The 17,353-nt window shown below is 40.6% G+C and overlaps 1 protein-coding gene across 9 annotated transcripts in view; it reads right to left on the reverse strand.

Annotated features, from left to right (window-relative positions):
* Positions 1-3,424: 3,424 nt before the first annotated feature.
* Positions 3,425-17,353, reverse strand: part of FGFR2 (fibroblast growth factor receptor 2) — a 79,230-nt gene continuing 65,301 nt past the window's right edge. For all 9 annotated transcript variants that reach the window (XM_015633344.3, XM_015633341.3, XM_015633345.3 and 6 more), the window contains 7 exons: positions 16,877-16,987; positions 15,880-16,070; positions 12,925-13,047; positions 11,544-11,614; positions 9,618-9,755; positions 8,755-8,860; positions 3,425-5,186 (listed from right to left, as the gene is read on the reverse strand). In XM_015633344.3, the coding sequence (XP_015488830.1) occupies positions 5,022-5,186; positions 8,755-8,860; positions 9,618-9,755; positions 11,544-11,614; positions 12,925-13,047; positions 15,880-16,070; positions 16,877-16,987 (905 nt within the window). In that variant the 3' untranslated portion in view covers positions 3,425-5,021. The remainder of the gene's footprint in view (positions 5,187-8,754; positions 8,861-9,617; positions 9,756-11,543; positions 11,615-12,924; positions 13,048-15,879; positions 16,071-16,876; positions 16,988-17,353) is intronic.

A 17,353-nucleotide genomic window follows, 5' to 3' on the forward strand; every position in this document is an offset into this window, starting at 1 on the left:
TGCAGGACACTCAGCTTCTGACAAAACACTGCCTTCCAGTGCACAGGAATCTCAACATTTTTGGCCAGCTGTGATAATCACAAACAAGCCAGGACCTGACACGTAACATCCTTAATAGAGGGGGATCTCTCTTGTTTAATGCATCACTAAATTGAATTTGCTGAGCAATACATCCCACTGACAGCCTCCACATGTGCCAGCACAGCTTTCCAGGACTCTGCTGCAGATCTGGGTTACCTTTGGCCAACAACACAGGTTTGTAAAATCACAGAGAAGTTTCAGCTGGAAGGGACCCTGGAGATCGTCTTGGCCAACCTTGTGTTGAAAGCAGGGCCTTAGATGAGGTTATCCACGGCCCTGGCAAACCAAGTTCTTGAATATCTACAGCCAGGAAGATTCCACTGCTTCTCCAGGCAGTTTATCCCAGTGCCCAAGTGGTCCCAAAGTCAAGAAATTGCTTCTAAAATTCAGATAAAAATACCCTGAAGCAACTGTTACCTCTTCCCCTTGTTGTCTCAGCACTGTGTCCATCTTCTCTCTCCTCCAGGAGCCTTATAAAGCTGGTTAACAGGGAAATCTGATAAAAGGGGATTAAAAAGAAGACTTGTTCCACAGAATCTGTTGCATTTAGCTGCTTGTAAACATTCAGGACTCATGAAATCAACAAAATCTCAGAAGTACAGACATTGTCAGAGGTGCAGGAGTGACAGTCCTGCCAAGAACAAAGTGTTGGAGGTACCTTATGCTTCATCCCAACAAACTTATTACATTTACTGTGGAAAAATCAATCAATTTTTTCTAATTATTAGATCAAATTATACAACTACAGAACTTCCTGATTACAGAATGGACAGATGACCTTTCAAAAACAGGTGTTGGTTGATTTTTTTTCCCCTTTCTCTGGCAGGGATATATTCCTTATGAATAGCAATTATTTCCTTTTTTTTCCTCTCAAGTACATTTGGCCACTTAAAAAAATGTAAATGAAACTAAAACATATTAAAGTTCCAAGGACTTATCTTCTGACAATTCTTTGCTTTTCCTAAACAGACACACACTTAAAATTTCCTGGACTGCAGAAAAATCTCTAAAACTCATCACTGCTATTAACCTTCTCTTGGTTTAATTTATCACTTTGGGGTCACTGAACCTTTCACTAAAATGATGCTCTCTAAACCTCAAGGTTCTGTGGTGCTTTTTTCTCAAGGGCTAGACATGAAAATTGCTACATTGTGCACACAGCTTTGCTCATCTTGCTTCCAGAAACAAAAAAGTCCAGAAAACAAAAATTTGCTTTCAAATTTGAAACTCATAACAACTCTTACTTTTGTAAAGGCAAAACAAACCAGATATTGGATGGCACAACACCAACAGAAAAAAGAACAAGCTATATTCATATCTGATGTATACAGCCTGTGCCACTGGGTATATCATAGCAAAAAACTGCAGTCTTGTGTGATATATATCGCCCCTGCTACTGGCTAAATTACAGTAAAAAAAGTGGAAACCCTCCAAAACAGACAATATGAACTTGTTTATGGATTTGAGCTGTAACAAACCTCATTTTGGCATCATTTTCCCATATATTACACAGAGCTGATTCAAGTCAATAGCTAAAGGAGGGACAAGAAACAAGGAAGTGCTGAAGGAAACTGATTACACACAGAACACAGCCCTCATTATTGTCCACATCAATATAAATCCACTTCTGACAAAATGCACTCTCCATTACTGCTCCTATTAATGGCAACTTTATTTTCAGACAAGACAGCAATCCCAAGTCCTCAACCCTTCTACTCATGAACGATCCAAAGGTAGATTTCCCCTTTGAATAAATTTCAGGTCCAGATTTTCTCTTCTGCTGCCTACTTTCCTCTTGCAGCTCCACACACAGAGGATATTCTGCTTCTCCCCTCCAAAAATGAGGCTTCTGTGCCCTGCTCTAGAGCCAGGGTTTCCACAGAAGGACATCAGTCAGCAGACAGTGGAGAAGAAAGTCTTCAGACATCAGGAAAGAATAAAAACTTAATCCAGTGATTACAGTAGAAAATTAGGAAAATTTTAGAAATAGACTTCAGATAACATTTGTGGAACTGTGGAATACCTCCAAGGTGCAAACCTAACTCTCTGAGGGCTAAAAAATGAACATAGCAAAACCAAATCACCTGTTTGGAACAAAATCAGGGCAACAAATTTACATAAATTAACAGCACCTTTCCACCACATTTCCTCACTCAGCTCCTTTTAGAGCAGTCTGTTCTGCTGTGGTTATAGACCAACTCATGTCTTTCCTTACTTCAAGAACCTTCTTCAAAATGCTTTTTTCTTTTTTTTTTTTTTTTTTTGGAGTGGAACAACTCTGCTTTTTGGACCTTATAAGAAAAAGTTTCTTGTTAAAGGATTTGGTTTTGATAAGAACAAATCAGGGCAACAAATTTACATAAATTAACAACACCACCTTTGCACTGCATTTCTGCATGTTTTCACCCTGTTATTTTAAAAAGGTATCAAAGTAGTAGAGATGCTTAATCCATTTCAAATAGGACTTAAATCCATTTCAAAACAAGCAGAGCAAGATGCAGGATCTTCAGAAAGCCTTTAAGAAAACCTTCAAACCAGACATGTGTCATTACAAACATTGTGGTTTCTGTCACAGTAGCCACCGTTGCTGCTAACAGTAATAGAGGTTGTGGGGAAAGGGAATTATGGTTTCCAGTGAAGTCAGTGGGAATTTTCCAATCAGATAATTCTTAATTGAAAACCACCAGCTTTTAACAGGAACTTTTTTAGAAAGTTTCTTAGGGTTGGCATGGGGTTTTCAGTCAGAGCAGAAAGGAACCAAAGAACAGTTTGGTGTCTGGAGCACTTCCAGAGCACGTGGTGATGATCACATCCAACATCCCTCTCCAGGCTAACCTGCAGCAACGTGACCATAAAGTTCCTATTTCTGCCTCTAGCACAGGCAAATAAACACAAATAAATTTTGGGGTGTCTTGCTTCTGTTTTCAAGTTTAAAAAAAGGAAAATACAACAGAAAACTTTGAAACTCTTGCCATGTTGCCTCTTTCCATCTGTTATCATTTTTTTAAAAATCTCCCATGCAAACAGTCCTTCAGCCTCTCCAAAAAGAATCAGAAACCTCAGTAATTAAAGGATACAGCCTAAATAAAAAGAGAACTTACTTTGGGTCTACATTATGAACACTTCAAGCCATTTCCCACCAAAGACTGTACAAATGTTTACTCAAATAACCCATGCTCTTCATGAGTAGACATTTTATGAGATAGAGGTGAAGGCATTTTTCCTGAAAGGATTGCTTTGTAATATAGGATCTATGATAAGATCTAAAGGAAGCTTTTCTGGACGTGTTCCATCACTTGATGTTCAGGAAACCATTTTGTATGACACAAAGGATTAGGAAAAATAAGCTGCATGACATTTATTTTGTAATTTTAACATTAATATCTGTAGAAACATTTTATTGTCAGTACAAAAGTTAACAGATTTTAATACTTATTTTACCCAATTAAAAAAAATTATTAAAAAAAAAAAAAAAAGCAAACAAAACAAAAACAAAACAACCACACCACCACATAAAACAGTGAAATTTGCATTCATATTCCATGGCCATATCAACGTGAATGCTCTGAAAATACAAGACTCTGTAAAAAAAAATAAAAAAGATACAAACAACAGTGATATTCTAGCAGAGGCCAGTGCTACACCTACTGTTATGGAATGGTTCAGAAGGAAATACTGGAGTCAGCATGAATTAATCCCCTAAAAAGACGCTGATATTCCTGTGGCAAGTTCTCATTATAAACAACTTCTCTCTTTTTAACTTAAGTTACAATAGAGGGATAAAGGCAAAAGATCCAGGCCAAAAGGTCTGGAACCTATTATCCAACTGAGGCAAGAGAATTGTAGATAATTTGATGCATGTGCAACTCAGGGTAGAAGCTCAGCTCCTTTTAGAGCAGTCTGTTCTGCTGTGGTTATAGACCAACTCATGTCTTTCCTTACTTCAAGAACCTTCTTCAAAATGCTATTTTCTTTTTTTTTTTTTTGGAGTGGAACAACTCTGCTTTTTGGACCTTATAAGAAAAAGAGTTTCTTGTTAAAGGATTTGGTTTGGATAAGAACAATCATCTGACGCTGCAGTTTTTAAACACAAATAAATCGAAAGTTTAATTCCCCCAAATTAGTTATATACTGTAAATATTTATTTTCTTAAAGATCTGAAAACTAGTAAAGTCTGAGCAATATACCTACTAGTCCTCTGTGCTGCCTGCATAGAAATGCCATTTAAATTACAAAAACACAACAACCCTATAAACGATTAACTGTTTTGTACATTACCAATTAGTTAATAAATTAATGATATACCATTTTCCCTGAAAGCAAAGTATTTTCCACCTTTGGATGGTGAAAATTAAGATATTCTGTGTAAGAACAGCATTTAGCAAATAGCTGTTAAAAAAGAGACTAATTTGCTAGGTGGATTGGGACATCCATTTTTTAAATCAATACAAAAAATAATTCATTGTAAATATATATAATATATATTTATACATATTTTTGAATATATTTACATACATCCAGCACCTATATACTGCATTTGTGCTCTGTAAGTGTGTGCCAACATATATTTTCTCCAAATATTACAAAATAAACAAGAAAGGCAGACCCAGAGTTTGCCTCAAGTCCAACTGGTCCATTGTACAAACAAAGTCTGTTGCAGCTCGCAGGAAGCCAGAAAGTTGATAGCAATGGGTATCTAGAAACAGCTGATAAACATTCTTCTTTCTTGGGAACATCTGAAAGCTGCAAGTGATGAGAATCTTTATGTAGGCTCTGACCGCTTTCCTCCAAATTTTATTTTTTTTTTCCTTTTCCTTCTTTTTAGTTTTTTTCTTTTCCCACATTTCCTATGTACAAGCAGAAACATGAAGGTCCTGGAGAAAAGCTTTTGCTTTGCATACTGTAGGTAGCTCGGCGTTCTTGCCTCTTTGCTGCTCTTTTCATGTTTTCACGCTCCCGTTCATGTGCTGGTACTTGGGGAGACAAGGTTCGTAAGGCATCGGGTCGGGAGAGAACACGGAGTCGTCCCCCGAGGAACACGAGCTCCTGGTGTCAGGGTAGCTGGGTGAATACTGCTCCAGAGGCCCACTCAGGTCCAGATACTCCTGTGGCAAGAGGAATAAAAGCAGTTTTTAGTCAGTGAAGAGGACTGACAAGAGCACGTCACCGCCGCTCGGGTTTTGGGACGGAGCGGTTTGAAAAATGACGCTCGGTTCCGTGAACCAACTGCATTCGAAACTGCCTTGTTGCTTAAATACCTCATAAAACAAGGAGCTCGACTAGGGAAAGAAAAACCAAGCCAATAACACGGTATTTTCTGAAGTCCAACATCACCAGCATTAGCTGTGTCAGTGGGAATAAACATGGCAACCACATCAAAAGAGGGCTTTTCACTCGCAATGATAAAAATGAAATTTCATCCTAAATAGAACCATTTTTCTCTAGCACATGGTAGTGATTTGGAGAGGGAAAGATGCTTCCAACTTTGTATTCCTTTGGTCACTTTGAATCTCTGTTTTATATTCTGTGATATTAAATTTGTGTTTCAACATGCAGTGGCATACGTGCAAAAAAGATCTGAAAGAAAAACAGAATCAAATTCACACAATTTGGGTTTTTTACACTACATATTTGTGTGTTGTGCGTCCCAGAGTAGCCATGACCAAAGCAGTCATTAAAAAAGGAAATATCATCTGCTGAATCCAAGTTTTGGGTTAAGGCTCTTTTGCTAGAAACAACAGTTTTGGCAAGAGAATAAAGTTATTTTTCCCCTTGAAATGTTCCTTCTCTTTCAACTTCTAAAGGCAGCTGCATTCATTTAAATGCAATCTCTTCATTTGCTAAACCACAAGTTATGATCGTACTGACGAGACGAGTCTTCCACCTCAGTCAGTATTTTATGCTGCCATGCTTAGGTTTGGGGTAATTTAGTCCTTTGGCTAACATTCCTTTTTTAAGTCAGAGATTCATCATTACCATCTTACAGTTAACAAATGGTCACCATTTTAAAAGAAGGGTGTGGTATGCAAGTTTTAAAATGCTGGAAAATTCAACAGGGAGCAAAAGGAGGGAGTTTGGATTTATTGATTATTGACTATGTGGCTGCCCACGCTCTTGAAAAACCCACCAGGGCAATCCTGATACATATTTTATCCTGATACATATTTATGGATTAGCAAATCAGCCCTATGTAAGCAGAAGTAACAGATACTTTCTAAATAGACAGAAGAATAAAACATCCCAGTCTTTGAAGATACAGGGCTTTCCCAGGGTCCATCAGACATAGCTCATCGTATCAGAAGATGTGGTGTGACCCAGATGTGAATTGAGTATTGAAGACAGGATCCTTATCCAGTGTCCACAGCCAGGGACAGACCAAGGGGCAAAAGAACCAGCACCAGGCTGATTTCTGCTGTTAACAGCAATGCAGCCACAAGGCTGACTCCTGGTGACCTCTGCTCAAGTGGGCCACAGAAACACAAGAGACTTTAGGGGGAAAAAAAACCCAGCAAGAAAACACATAAAAACCCCAACAAGTGATGATTCAAGGTGGAAAAGAGTGAGACATTATTATTTAAGCAGAAATCATTACTTGCACAAAAGCAGAAGAAATTGTTGGCTGCCCCAGCAAACTGAGTTGTTGGGTAAACCAGGCTGAGCCTGGGCCAAAAATGTGATTCTGGGGGGAAAGGAAGAGTGGGGAGAGGAGAAGCACAAGCGAGCCTGGAGGACCTGCACTCGAGGAAAAGTGCACAGGTTACAGAATCAGCGATCTCCAAAGCTGTGGAGGAAAATGGGCCACGTTGGAGCTCTCAGGAGACACCGAGATGACAACAGGAGTGCGAAGACAAGTGGAATGATTTGCTTTCTATGTCCAGGGTAAATAGGACAAAAGCAATATCTGATGTTGAAAGATTAGAGATTAGGAAAACAAAGCAACGGGCTGTCAAGAGGCGATGCCGAAATACAGCAGTGGAGATCTGTGAGGACAAGTTACATAAACATCTGTCAGCAATGACAAACGTAGAGTGGGCCCTGCCACAGGCCCATCAGATGGACTGGATGTGTTCCTAAGCTTCTTCCAGACGTTTTTCCTATGATTCTAGTCTAAAGTAATTTACATAACCCTAAAGGCCTTTTCAGGTTAACTTTGAGATCATTCCAGGTCTATGAGCAGTACGGAGTTGGGAAGGCTTGACGGTTAAACACATGCGAAAATAAAAGCAATATCCTTTCCCAGGCTTGGAATTGCAGCCCAGAACCTCCCTCCTGAATTTGCAAACACAAATCCAGTCCAAGCCACCCAGCACTTCGCAGTGGCAGCCAGCCCACCTCCAACTAGCGTTGTGAAATCATATATGAATTAGGCAGGAAAAGATGCAGGCAGTACTGGATGAGGCGAAAATGGTAACAGGACACAGAGCTACATCCATCACTCCATAGGGAGAGCACAGTCCTGCCACATCTCTCAGCCAGCCCTGAAGGTGCCACTTTTTAGAGCAACCTTTAGAAATGGGTTTTTTTTATTTTTATTTAAAAATTTACAGCTGCTACTGAAGCCAAAGAATCTTTTTCAAGCAGATCTACTGGGGAAATGATGATCATAAAAAATGCCATCTCTTTACTCAGGTTCTCCTGTCATCTCCATTGCCAAAAGGCTTTCCCAAAGCTGCTCCATAATTTATTTATCTGACAGTTCTAAAAAACTAGACCATAATGTTGAGGAGCCACCTAGAGTGATTCAAATCTCTTTTTTTTTCTACAAAGAAGCAATAACAAGTATGAAAAACTTGTTTTGAAATGGTCAAATCAAGTTGTTGCAACTTTCCTGTGTAACTGCTTTGTTTTTTTTTTTTGCTCCCATTAAACATTTCATTTCTCAGAAGTAACAGCAGTCTGTAGAATATTTCTGGGACACCAAGTATTTTCTCTCAAAAGAAATTTCCACCAAAAGAATCAACATTTCCATCACTTGTGATTTTCCTCAAAGGTGCACGTGGTTCAGAGGACTGATTCCTGTGTGAATACCCTAATCAGTGTGTTCCTTGCTAAAACTAATAATATCTCAGACCTCTGAAAGAACGCTCTTCAAATAAAACCTTTCTGCATTCACATACACCAACCTGAAGCAGTGCTAGGCAGGACCTTTGGATAATTGGATGGCTGTTTGCACATCCCCCCTGGGTCCTCATTCCCTCCACAGAGAGCTATTTCAGTGAACCTAATTCACTCTCAGACACATCATCTGAAATCTGCCATTGACGATTTCTCCTCTTCTGACCTACATAGCATGGCTGGGAATCAAACTGAGCTGGCAAATGAGAACCACCACGAGCTCCATGTACCTCCCTCACCTGCAGCTCCTGCTGAAACACAAACACTGCCCCTCAACCTGCCACATGCAGTCCCTCAACAAAACATCCCGAGATGCAGTGAGGAATAAATGAAAACTCCTCAAAGATGTGTTTCTTTTTAGTTACATAATTCCAGGCATAATGGCAAGTGAGTGAGGATTTCATAGGATACATGGTTTAGCTGTGTGAAACCTCAGAGGACAATGACAAACAGAACAAGAAGTGAACTAGAGCAGCATTTCATAATTGAATAAATTCCATCTGTCCCCTGAACCATTTTTCCCGATCAGCAGCTTATGGGGGGAGACAATTTACCTACCTCATTAGTCGTGAGAGTGAGAATCCGATCCAAATCCTCCACCAACTGTTTGAAAGTGGGTCTGTGAGAAGGCACAGCATGCCAGCAATCTCTCATCATCATATAGCTGCAAGAAACACACATTTGCTTGGCTTAATTAAAATCACACATCCTCCTCACAAACCTTTCCATGCACACTCAGTGCTGCCCTTCACAAGGAAAGCAGTGAGCACACACAGCTCTGCTCATGGACCACTGAACCCCCAAACCTCTACTGCTGTCTCTCCCTCGTTCAGTGTCTAAATTACCTTTTTGTGGGCCCAATCCTGTGGCCCAGGAACTTCAAAGGTATTAAATTACAATGTTTTTTGCATGTTAGGGATTGCAGTTTTTGTGAAGAAATTGAAATGCAAAAAAATTTAAATGTGTTTAAAGGTCTGTATTGAAATATCTGAAATCACACTCCCCACATCACCAGGAGATAATGCTGTGTGTTAACACAGAAGTTCCCAGATGTATTTTGTTGTGTACAAAAGCAGCCTGGTGTACCTCACATTTGATTAGCAGTATGTGCAACATTTATGAATTTCCATGTTAGTAACATTAAAATCAAAAATTTATGGCTGTAAAAACCCTGACAGAGACTGGCTTGTAGATGATTTCTTCTCTCTGCAATAGGATCACAGCAGGGTGTGCAAAGAAGCATCCTCTGCCAAACATTTCCTGAAATCCTTCCCATATACCTTTTCCTTACACATCTATACCCTCCAAATATTCTAGAGCCGAGCACTTCTGAAAGTGTTTGATTCTTCTGGGGGCAGCATTAAACAGAATTCAGTACAGCTGTGCCCCTCAGCCCTGCTACAACAAACCAGGGTCCTTACAGCTCGTTGGTGCAGTTGGCAGGTTTATCCATCCGGTGCCCTTCTTTCAGCAGCTTAAAAAGTTCCTCCACTGGGATTCCTGGGTAGGGTGACCCTCCTAAGGTGAAGATCTCCCACATTAACACACCAAACGACCAGCTGCAAACCAAAGAGAAAGCTGCATTAGTAGGTCTGCCTGGCTGCTGGGAACAGAGAATCCCACCCCTCCCAGAGGTGTTTGAACCAGCCTCTGCCCAGGTCTGCCTGCCCAGAGCAGGACAGGGGGCTGGGAAGGGCATCAGAGGCATGGACAGCACTTGGGATGGGGACTGACCCCAGCATGTTCCCAAATACCCTTTTTTTCCTCTGTCTGGTGTGCTCTGAGCACCCAGGGGCTACTGCCCAGCACTGCATCTTCACAGCTTAATGACTTACAGAGCGCTCACAGCTCAGCTGGGGTGCAATTATGTGGCAGGATATTTTGGAAAAAGCAAACTAGACTGTTCAAAACAAAAATATTTTGCATCACTCTGCTTTTTTTTCTTTTTTCCTTTCTTCTTTCTTTCCCCTTTTGTTGCTAACTTCTGCTAGGAAATGAAGTGGGGTAATTTTTAAGCCAGTTTTCCTGCCTCATCCTGCCTGGCTGGCAAGCTGGGGCTCTCTGGCAGGCAGCTCAGCCAGGTGAGCACCAGCACAGAACCTGCTCGGGCTCCCCAGCAGCTCCCCCAGCTCTGCAGCATGGTATTTTAGTAAACTGTTTGCACAAACTTACAATAATATTATCTTTAGCCATCTTCAAAGCCACCATAGGGCCAAGAGTCTCCAAGTCCCAGCACTGAAATCCTCCTGCTCCCTGGCTGCTGAGGAGCTCAGGCTGACTCTCAGTCCCAAGCCAGTGAAGTGGTTTACTTCATGTTCACTTAAATATTTTGCCAAGATGTTATTTTAAAACACAAGTTTGGTCCACCCTTAACCTGTGTATATAGCTTCCTTTATAAATGATGTAGAGATTGCAGGAAATGCCTCAGTAAATGGTTTTCTTAAGAAGAGAACAGCTTGGAAACTGCACCCAGGTTAAAGAAAGAAGAGATACTTCCTTATTTTCTCCATCCTGCCCTTTTCCTTTTTAACCCTGCACTGACTTGCATAACCTTTAGCACCTCTGCTGGGAAGCATCCAGCCCTTTACAATTAACAGCTTTTTTTTTGAAAAATAAAGAACAGGATCTTAACCTCTATTGCATAAAAAATACACATCTACTTCAAGCACAATGCCCACAGAACTGTAATAAGAAGCAGAATAAACCCTGAGCAGTTGCATCAGCCAGTGGCTCTGTGCACACATTGAAAGATTTTTGAAGTGTCAGAGTCCAATGATTTCCTATTACATGTGAAGCACTGCTGGGAAGCAGCACCACTTCTGAAAAACAGAGAAAACTCTTCCAGCATACCCAGCCTATGTTTTATTACACCAAACCTTAGCACAGATTTTTATAAGAAGTTTTCAGGGACTTTCTCCTTTTTTTTTTTTTTCCATTCTTTTTTCTCTCTCTTGTTTTGTTTTGTTTTTTTTTTTAAACTTGAAGGAAGTCCAGAGTATGTCAAAAGGCAAGCAAATTAGATAGAGTCTTTGTAGCTGCACATCCGTAAATAAGTTCAAGGGGGGAAACTTCCGCAGTGACAGAAGGAGGTTAGCATTTTCCACCTTTCATGTGCTTTGAAGCTGGGCAGATTAGTAACAGAGCACTGGTTAGCAGTCTACCATAAAATCCTCACTTTCTAAGGGCAAGTCCTGTTCCATCCATTAATATGTGAAACAGAATGAAAACTCTTAAAGGTAAAGGACAACAGCAAAACACGTATGAAATACCCCAAACTTTAACAAACACAAAGCAAAACAAGCCCCTCCTTCCCACCCCCAAAACCCCATTGAAATCAGGCCACTTACACATCACTTTGATGTGTGTAAACTCTGTCAAACAGAGCTTCTGGAGCCATCCACTTCACTGGAAGCCGTCCCTGTGAGTTTGGAGGGGAAGAGAAATTAAAATGGCAGCAATTTATGGGATGATTTCTCTAAGAGATGTCTGCTAACGCAAACCAACAATAATTAACCTTTAACATTTTCAGTGAGAAAATTGTAAGATGGGCTAAAGTACAGAGACAGTTATAAAAATTGATATAAGCATTGAAGATAAAATTAAAAGCATTGAGAGTTCCCAAAAATTTCTCAGACTGCTTGATAGGAGAATGGTAGGATAAGCAGATCAAAATCAAAAGTATCATTCTGCTATGGTTCTTTAAAGACAAAAAACCCCACAATTAATAAACTTCTGAAAAACAGGCCTGCCTGAAAAAATCAATTGATTACTAAAGCCAAGCACTTTGTTTTGCAGTGACCCAAAGCTCCCAGTCAGAGCTGCCTGCTGCTTTGCACACACAGAGCTTGGGAGTTGCACTGAGTCTGAAATGAAGAAGGTTCAATCTCCTCCAAGGCTGCTGCACATGGTGGCTCTGGCTTTTGGAATAGGCAGATGTTACCATTAAAATGCCTTTAATCACTTAGTGATTTTCATAAATAAGCCACTTAGCATGATTGTTAATAAGAAGTCATATTTATACAAATAAAATCTGTAGAACTCAATGAGTTCTGCAGAGTTCCCATCAAAACCCAAGTGCAGATCAGCAGGACTTGAAGAGATCCCCTAAGGAGGTGTAAGAAGTTCAAACCAGGTATCAATGCTACATCCCAAATGTTTTATCTTCTTGATTTGGTACAGGTTAAGCAGCAAAACAGTGACAGTGTGGGGAGTACAAAGCAGTTTTCTCTATCTCTAGCCCCACTTTGAGATCACCACCACAATCTGTCCCCAACAAGCTCAGTACAGGCACAGGCAGAAGGCTGAATGTCACATCACCACAAGAAAACAGAATTTTTATTGTGGTTGTTGCTGGCATTGTTTGTACAGCGTATTTCAAGATCCTGGGCTGGGTGCTAAACCAGCTGGATCAACAGGAATATTTCCACTTATTACAACTTATTTACACTTACTACAACTGACTAAAGTCAGAGACACAATAAAAATAAAATTCTTACATTTTATTTTAGCATTTCTAACCCTCCAATATTCAGCCTCTTTGCTTATCTTTTTAACCAACTATCACTGTAAGAGGAGACAGAAATGCTCATGTCCTTGATCTCTGCTTTTTTGTCTGGGATGAAAAGTGAGGCTGCTGTACAAGAAGCCCATTAAGTTTACAACCATAGCTCTGAAATGAATCACTGAAAGAAACCCTTGTTTCCAGAGATTAGAAAACCATCCACTTACATTAGTAGTCTTTTTGTAATAATCTATATTGTTGATGTCTCTGGCTAAACCGAAGTCTGCTATTTTCATGACATTGTTTTCGGTTACCAAAACATTTCTTGCGGCCAAGTCTCGATGGATGCACTGGAAACAAAAAGGAAGAAAAAACAAAACAGCCTACTGAAATCAACTGCTGCAAAAGTGCAAGTGCTTCAACACCATAACTAAATCTTCTTTATAGATTTTAACCTAAATGACCAGGTGGGAAAGCCACACATTCACTACAAGCCTGTGAAATATGATTTTCTTAATTATTGCAATCCATCCCCTCAGCTGGGGTTTCCAAGCTGAACAATGGCCCTAAGAGTTGTCTTAGAAAGTCCTGGTCTGCTTAAATCTTGTATTTTTGCTAAGGCTGAAAGCTGGCTGGTGGCCCAAGTTGTGCCAAGCACTTTGTGAACTATCTCTGTTATATGTGCCCAGGTACAGGTATTGCAGTTTCATCAGCAATACTGTTAATGAACATTTTTATTGTGTTGTTTCTCTTAAATTATAATGTCTCACCAGAGATAAAGCCTGACAGCCAGTCTGAACCATTTTTAATATTAAAGATATTAATGTAATTGTCAGCAGGATGTCTAAAGTGTGTATAATTTCTTCAACCACAAGACTATAAAAATGCAGTTATGCAAAGGAAAAGAAGAAAACAAAACAAAACAATCAGGGTTTGGCTGTTTGTTTTTAAGACAGCTTTGATACTGAAACAAAACCTGTCACCTCCTGAGAGATGTTTCCTTCATGTCAGCATTGGCCTGACACTGAGAGGACTCTGTGACTGCTCTGAGAATTATTCCTGTGTTCAAGTAGCTTTATTAGGGTTGATATAAGGTGGCAATGGTGGCATGGTAAGAAACATTGCATTTTGAATCCCAGCAGGATATTTTATTTATTTTCAACTAAATTATATTTTTTCTCTCTCTTTAATTGTGGATAACTCTTGATGTATGTTTTATTTCACTATGTTCATAGACAGACTACAGAAAGCTATACAACAACCAGGTTTTTTCCTGCTCTATAACTTGCTGAGATCTCTTATCCCACATGGGTAAAATGAAGTTTCTGCTCCTCACTGGCTTAGCCCTGGGGAACTGCCAGGAAAAACCTGCTCCAGCAACAGCTTCATGATCACAGGACCAGGCAACAGTGCATGATTTCAGCATCCCATCAGTCCTCTAAGTCAGCATCAGCAATGCTGTGGTGGCAGAAACAACATGGGCCAAGCTTCTTACTTTTAAAAAAGCATCCATGCAACTTTGGAAATACTTTTTCTAGTATTTGGGATATTGTTTCTAAGTACAACTGCTTGTAATGCAAAAACTTCTTGTGAGGCCAAGGGTGGGTGAACAAGCATCACCTTTACCTTTTCCTTTATTGAAGTCTCAGTGAGCCCCTCACTGGACAGAAATAACAAGAGCACTGCCCTTCTCACAGCATTCATGATGGGAATTCCATGAGAAGAGCAGCCCTCTTATTATTCCAGCTCAGTAAATGGATCCCTAAGGGGAGAAGAAGGGGTGGAATACAAAGAGAAGCGGTGGGATATCTGGAGCACAGGAATTCTCAGCTCTGCTCTGTGCTGCCCCTGCTCTCCCTCTGCCTTGGGCAATGCCTCTCACTCTGTCCAGCTCAGCACAGCACCCAGCAAGTGCTTTTCAAACAAAAAAGGCTGCAGTGGCTCTTGGGAGTGTCCTACAGCAGCACTTCAGAGCTCCTCAGGAGGACACTTGTTCTGAAGATCCCAATGAAGAGATTTATGTTTTCCTTTCACATCAGCTCTGTTTTCTTGGGATGTGGCTCACTGCCAGGCAGGAGTTGCATTAATCTCAGGAAGAGATATCCTGAGGTGTGTCACCTAATCAATAGCCCTGCTTTACTCCATTAGAAGAGTTGTGCCTTGCTGTCACGCACATCACCCTGCAGACCCTGCTGTGCTAAGATTTACTGCTTCAAAACAAGAGAAGCAAAATTAAACCTGGATTCCATCTCTTCCCCAACCTCTACAAGTGCAGAAGGAACAATACCAAAATCATGACTCCACACAACAGGAATGGAGAGCTACACTCAGCCCTGGTCTTTGGTTAAAAACAGCTCCATACTTGGGAGTGGACATCAGTACAAATCCCACTAACAACCCCACACCCTGCAGGAAATACTTATCATTGGTATCTGCTGCTCTGGGTTAGCCTTTGGGTTCAAACATCACCCAGGGTATCCAGGATTGCTCATCCACTGAGCCACAGTATATTACAGAGTTAGTTACACAGGGGTATTTAAGTTTTTATAACTATAATTTAATCAAAATGCTGGTTAAAAAAAAATGTTTGAAGACAGGTTTTAGAAATAAGTATCTGGGGACATAACAGGATAAAGAAATACTTTCAACAAGCTCACTCTCCTGAAAACACCATTTTTAAGTAAAGTGCATAATTTAAGTGACTAATACACTCCACTTATTTTTGCCTCTTCTGCCCGCTATTTTTGCCCTGGTGTCTTGGGTCTTCTCAACCCTGCCTGCTGTTATTCTGTAAGTCCTTTCAGCCACGGGATTCATTTGTTTTACCTCACGATGTGAAAGGATTTGGCTGGTTTGACTGGAAACAGAAGGCCAACAGAGCCTGCTGCCTCATGGGTGGAGATGTGGGGCTTGTGCAATCAAATCCTGTGTTTATGGATTCAAACTGCAGATACCTGCATGGTATTTACCTTAAACGATTCACTCCAGGCCTCACTTCAGCAATACAGCTAAACAAAGATGAAAAACCTTTAAGTGCATGGATTTTCCCACTGATCTGGAGGGGCACAGATTACATAACCTCCTGTTAGAGGCAGCTCCTTCTCCCACCAAGTTCCTGAACGCAAACGAGACGAGGACAAAAATCAAGCTGGAAAAAAATCGCTGTATTGAGTTCCACCTACTTTTTGGGAAGCCAGGTACTCCATGCCTCGTGCCAGCTGGTAGGTGCAGGACACCAGGTCCTTGAATGTCATCTGCTCCTCGGGCACCCTGTTGATGTCGAAGGAGTACTCCATGCCGGGCGGGCGGCGCGCTCGCAGGTATTCCCGCAGGTTCCCCTTGGAGGCATATTCCACTATCACATACAAAGGACCTTGGGGTGAAAAGAGCCATGGGAAAAGCAGGGTCAGGTACCAGGGTAAAACGTTTTGGGTTTGTTGTTTTTTTTTTAATGTAAAAAAGCTTTTAGTGCGCTGTAATAAATAACTGGATCAATAAAGCGGGAAAGTGGTAAGCACTGCTTTAAAAAAAATAAAAAATTAAGAGGTTTGGATATAAACAACTCTAATTTGTATAAATTTATACAAATTTATACCAATTTGGAAGTGACTGCCCAAAGCTCCACAGCAGGAGTGGCAGAGCCACAATTAGTGCCTTAAAGTACCTAAACGCTGCCCCAGTGCCTGTTCCTTTCAGACCATGTCACACACTGAAAAACAAATATTTTCAAGCAAAAAATACCCTGAGATCTCCAACAAAAGGAAAAGAGCTTCTTAAATTTTGTTTTTTTCATTTCCAGAGTGTCATGCCATTCTGCATCGCTTTATGTGGCATAATTAGCTTTTCCAGGACTCATTTCAAATTTGTGGGGTGCAAGCTCTCCTAAAGCAGGGCTGACAATTCAGAACAGCAGACATGGGTAAAAAGGCCCTGCAAAAGAGCATTTGTTCCTTACAGCAAGGGATTAGAGCGTTTTCATATAATATAGGACCCTTTCTCATATTAAGGCTGCAACTATAATGAGAAACAGAAGTTCAAATATTGCTGTTAAGCTAAAGAAATACCTAAAAATCCTATCACGGCATGACTGCTTCCTTAAAACCTCTTGAAAAATTATGATTAATGAGACCTTCACAGACCTGTTGGAAAGTCCTGGTTTACTTTCTTTTCTCTACTCACCATCCTGGGTACAGGCTCCGAGAAGATTGATGATATTTTTATGCTTCCCAATCATCTTCATCATCTCCATCTCTGACACCAGGTCAGAGAGGTCTTTTTCTGTGGCATCATCTGTAGAAGACACAGGTTCAGTTCATATATTTTAGTGTGCCAACCTGAGCTTCAGTAAGGCTCACACCAGTTGGTGTAAAACATGTGTGGCTCAAAATGCAGAATATGGGATTTGTTTCCCAGCTTACACTGCGTATCATGTATCACATCTTACCAAAAAATAGCCTCTTTGGTGGACTGACCAACTCTCCAGTGTTATTATGTAAAGAGGCAGCAAAGCAAGATCAAACATAAAAAAGCTGTCCTTAGCTGTCAAACCTCTGGTAACACTGCCTTTCCTGCAAACTAACCTTACAATTAAATTCAAAATAAATAGGAACCAACCACCTGGACTGAATGGGCTCGGATCTACACAAGGATAGCCTC

The sequence above is a fragment of the Parus major genome, chromosome 6, assembly GCF_001522545.3.
Source record: "Parus major isolate Abel chromosome 6, Parus_major1.1, whole genome shotgun sequence".
In the NCBI taxonomy this organism is placed as follows: domain Eukaryota; kingdom Metazoa; phylum Chordata; class Aves; order Passeriformes; family Paridae; genus Parus; species Parus major.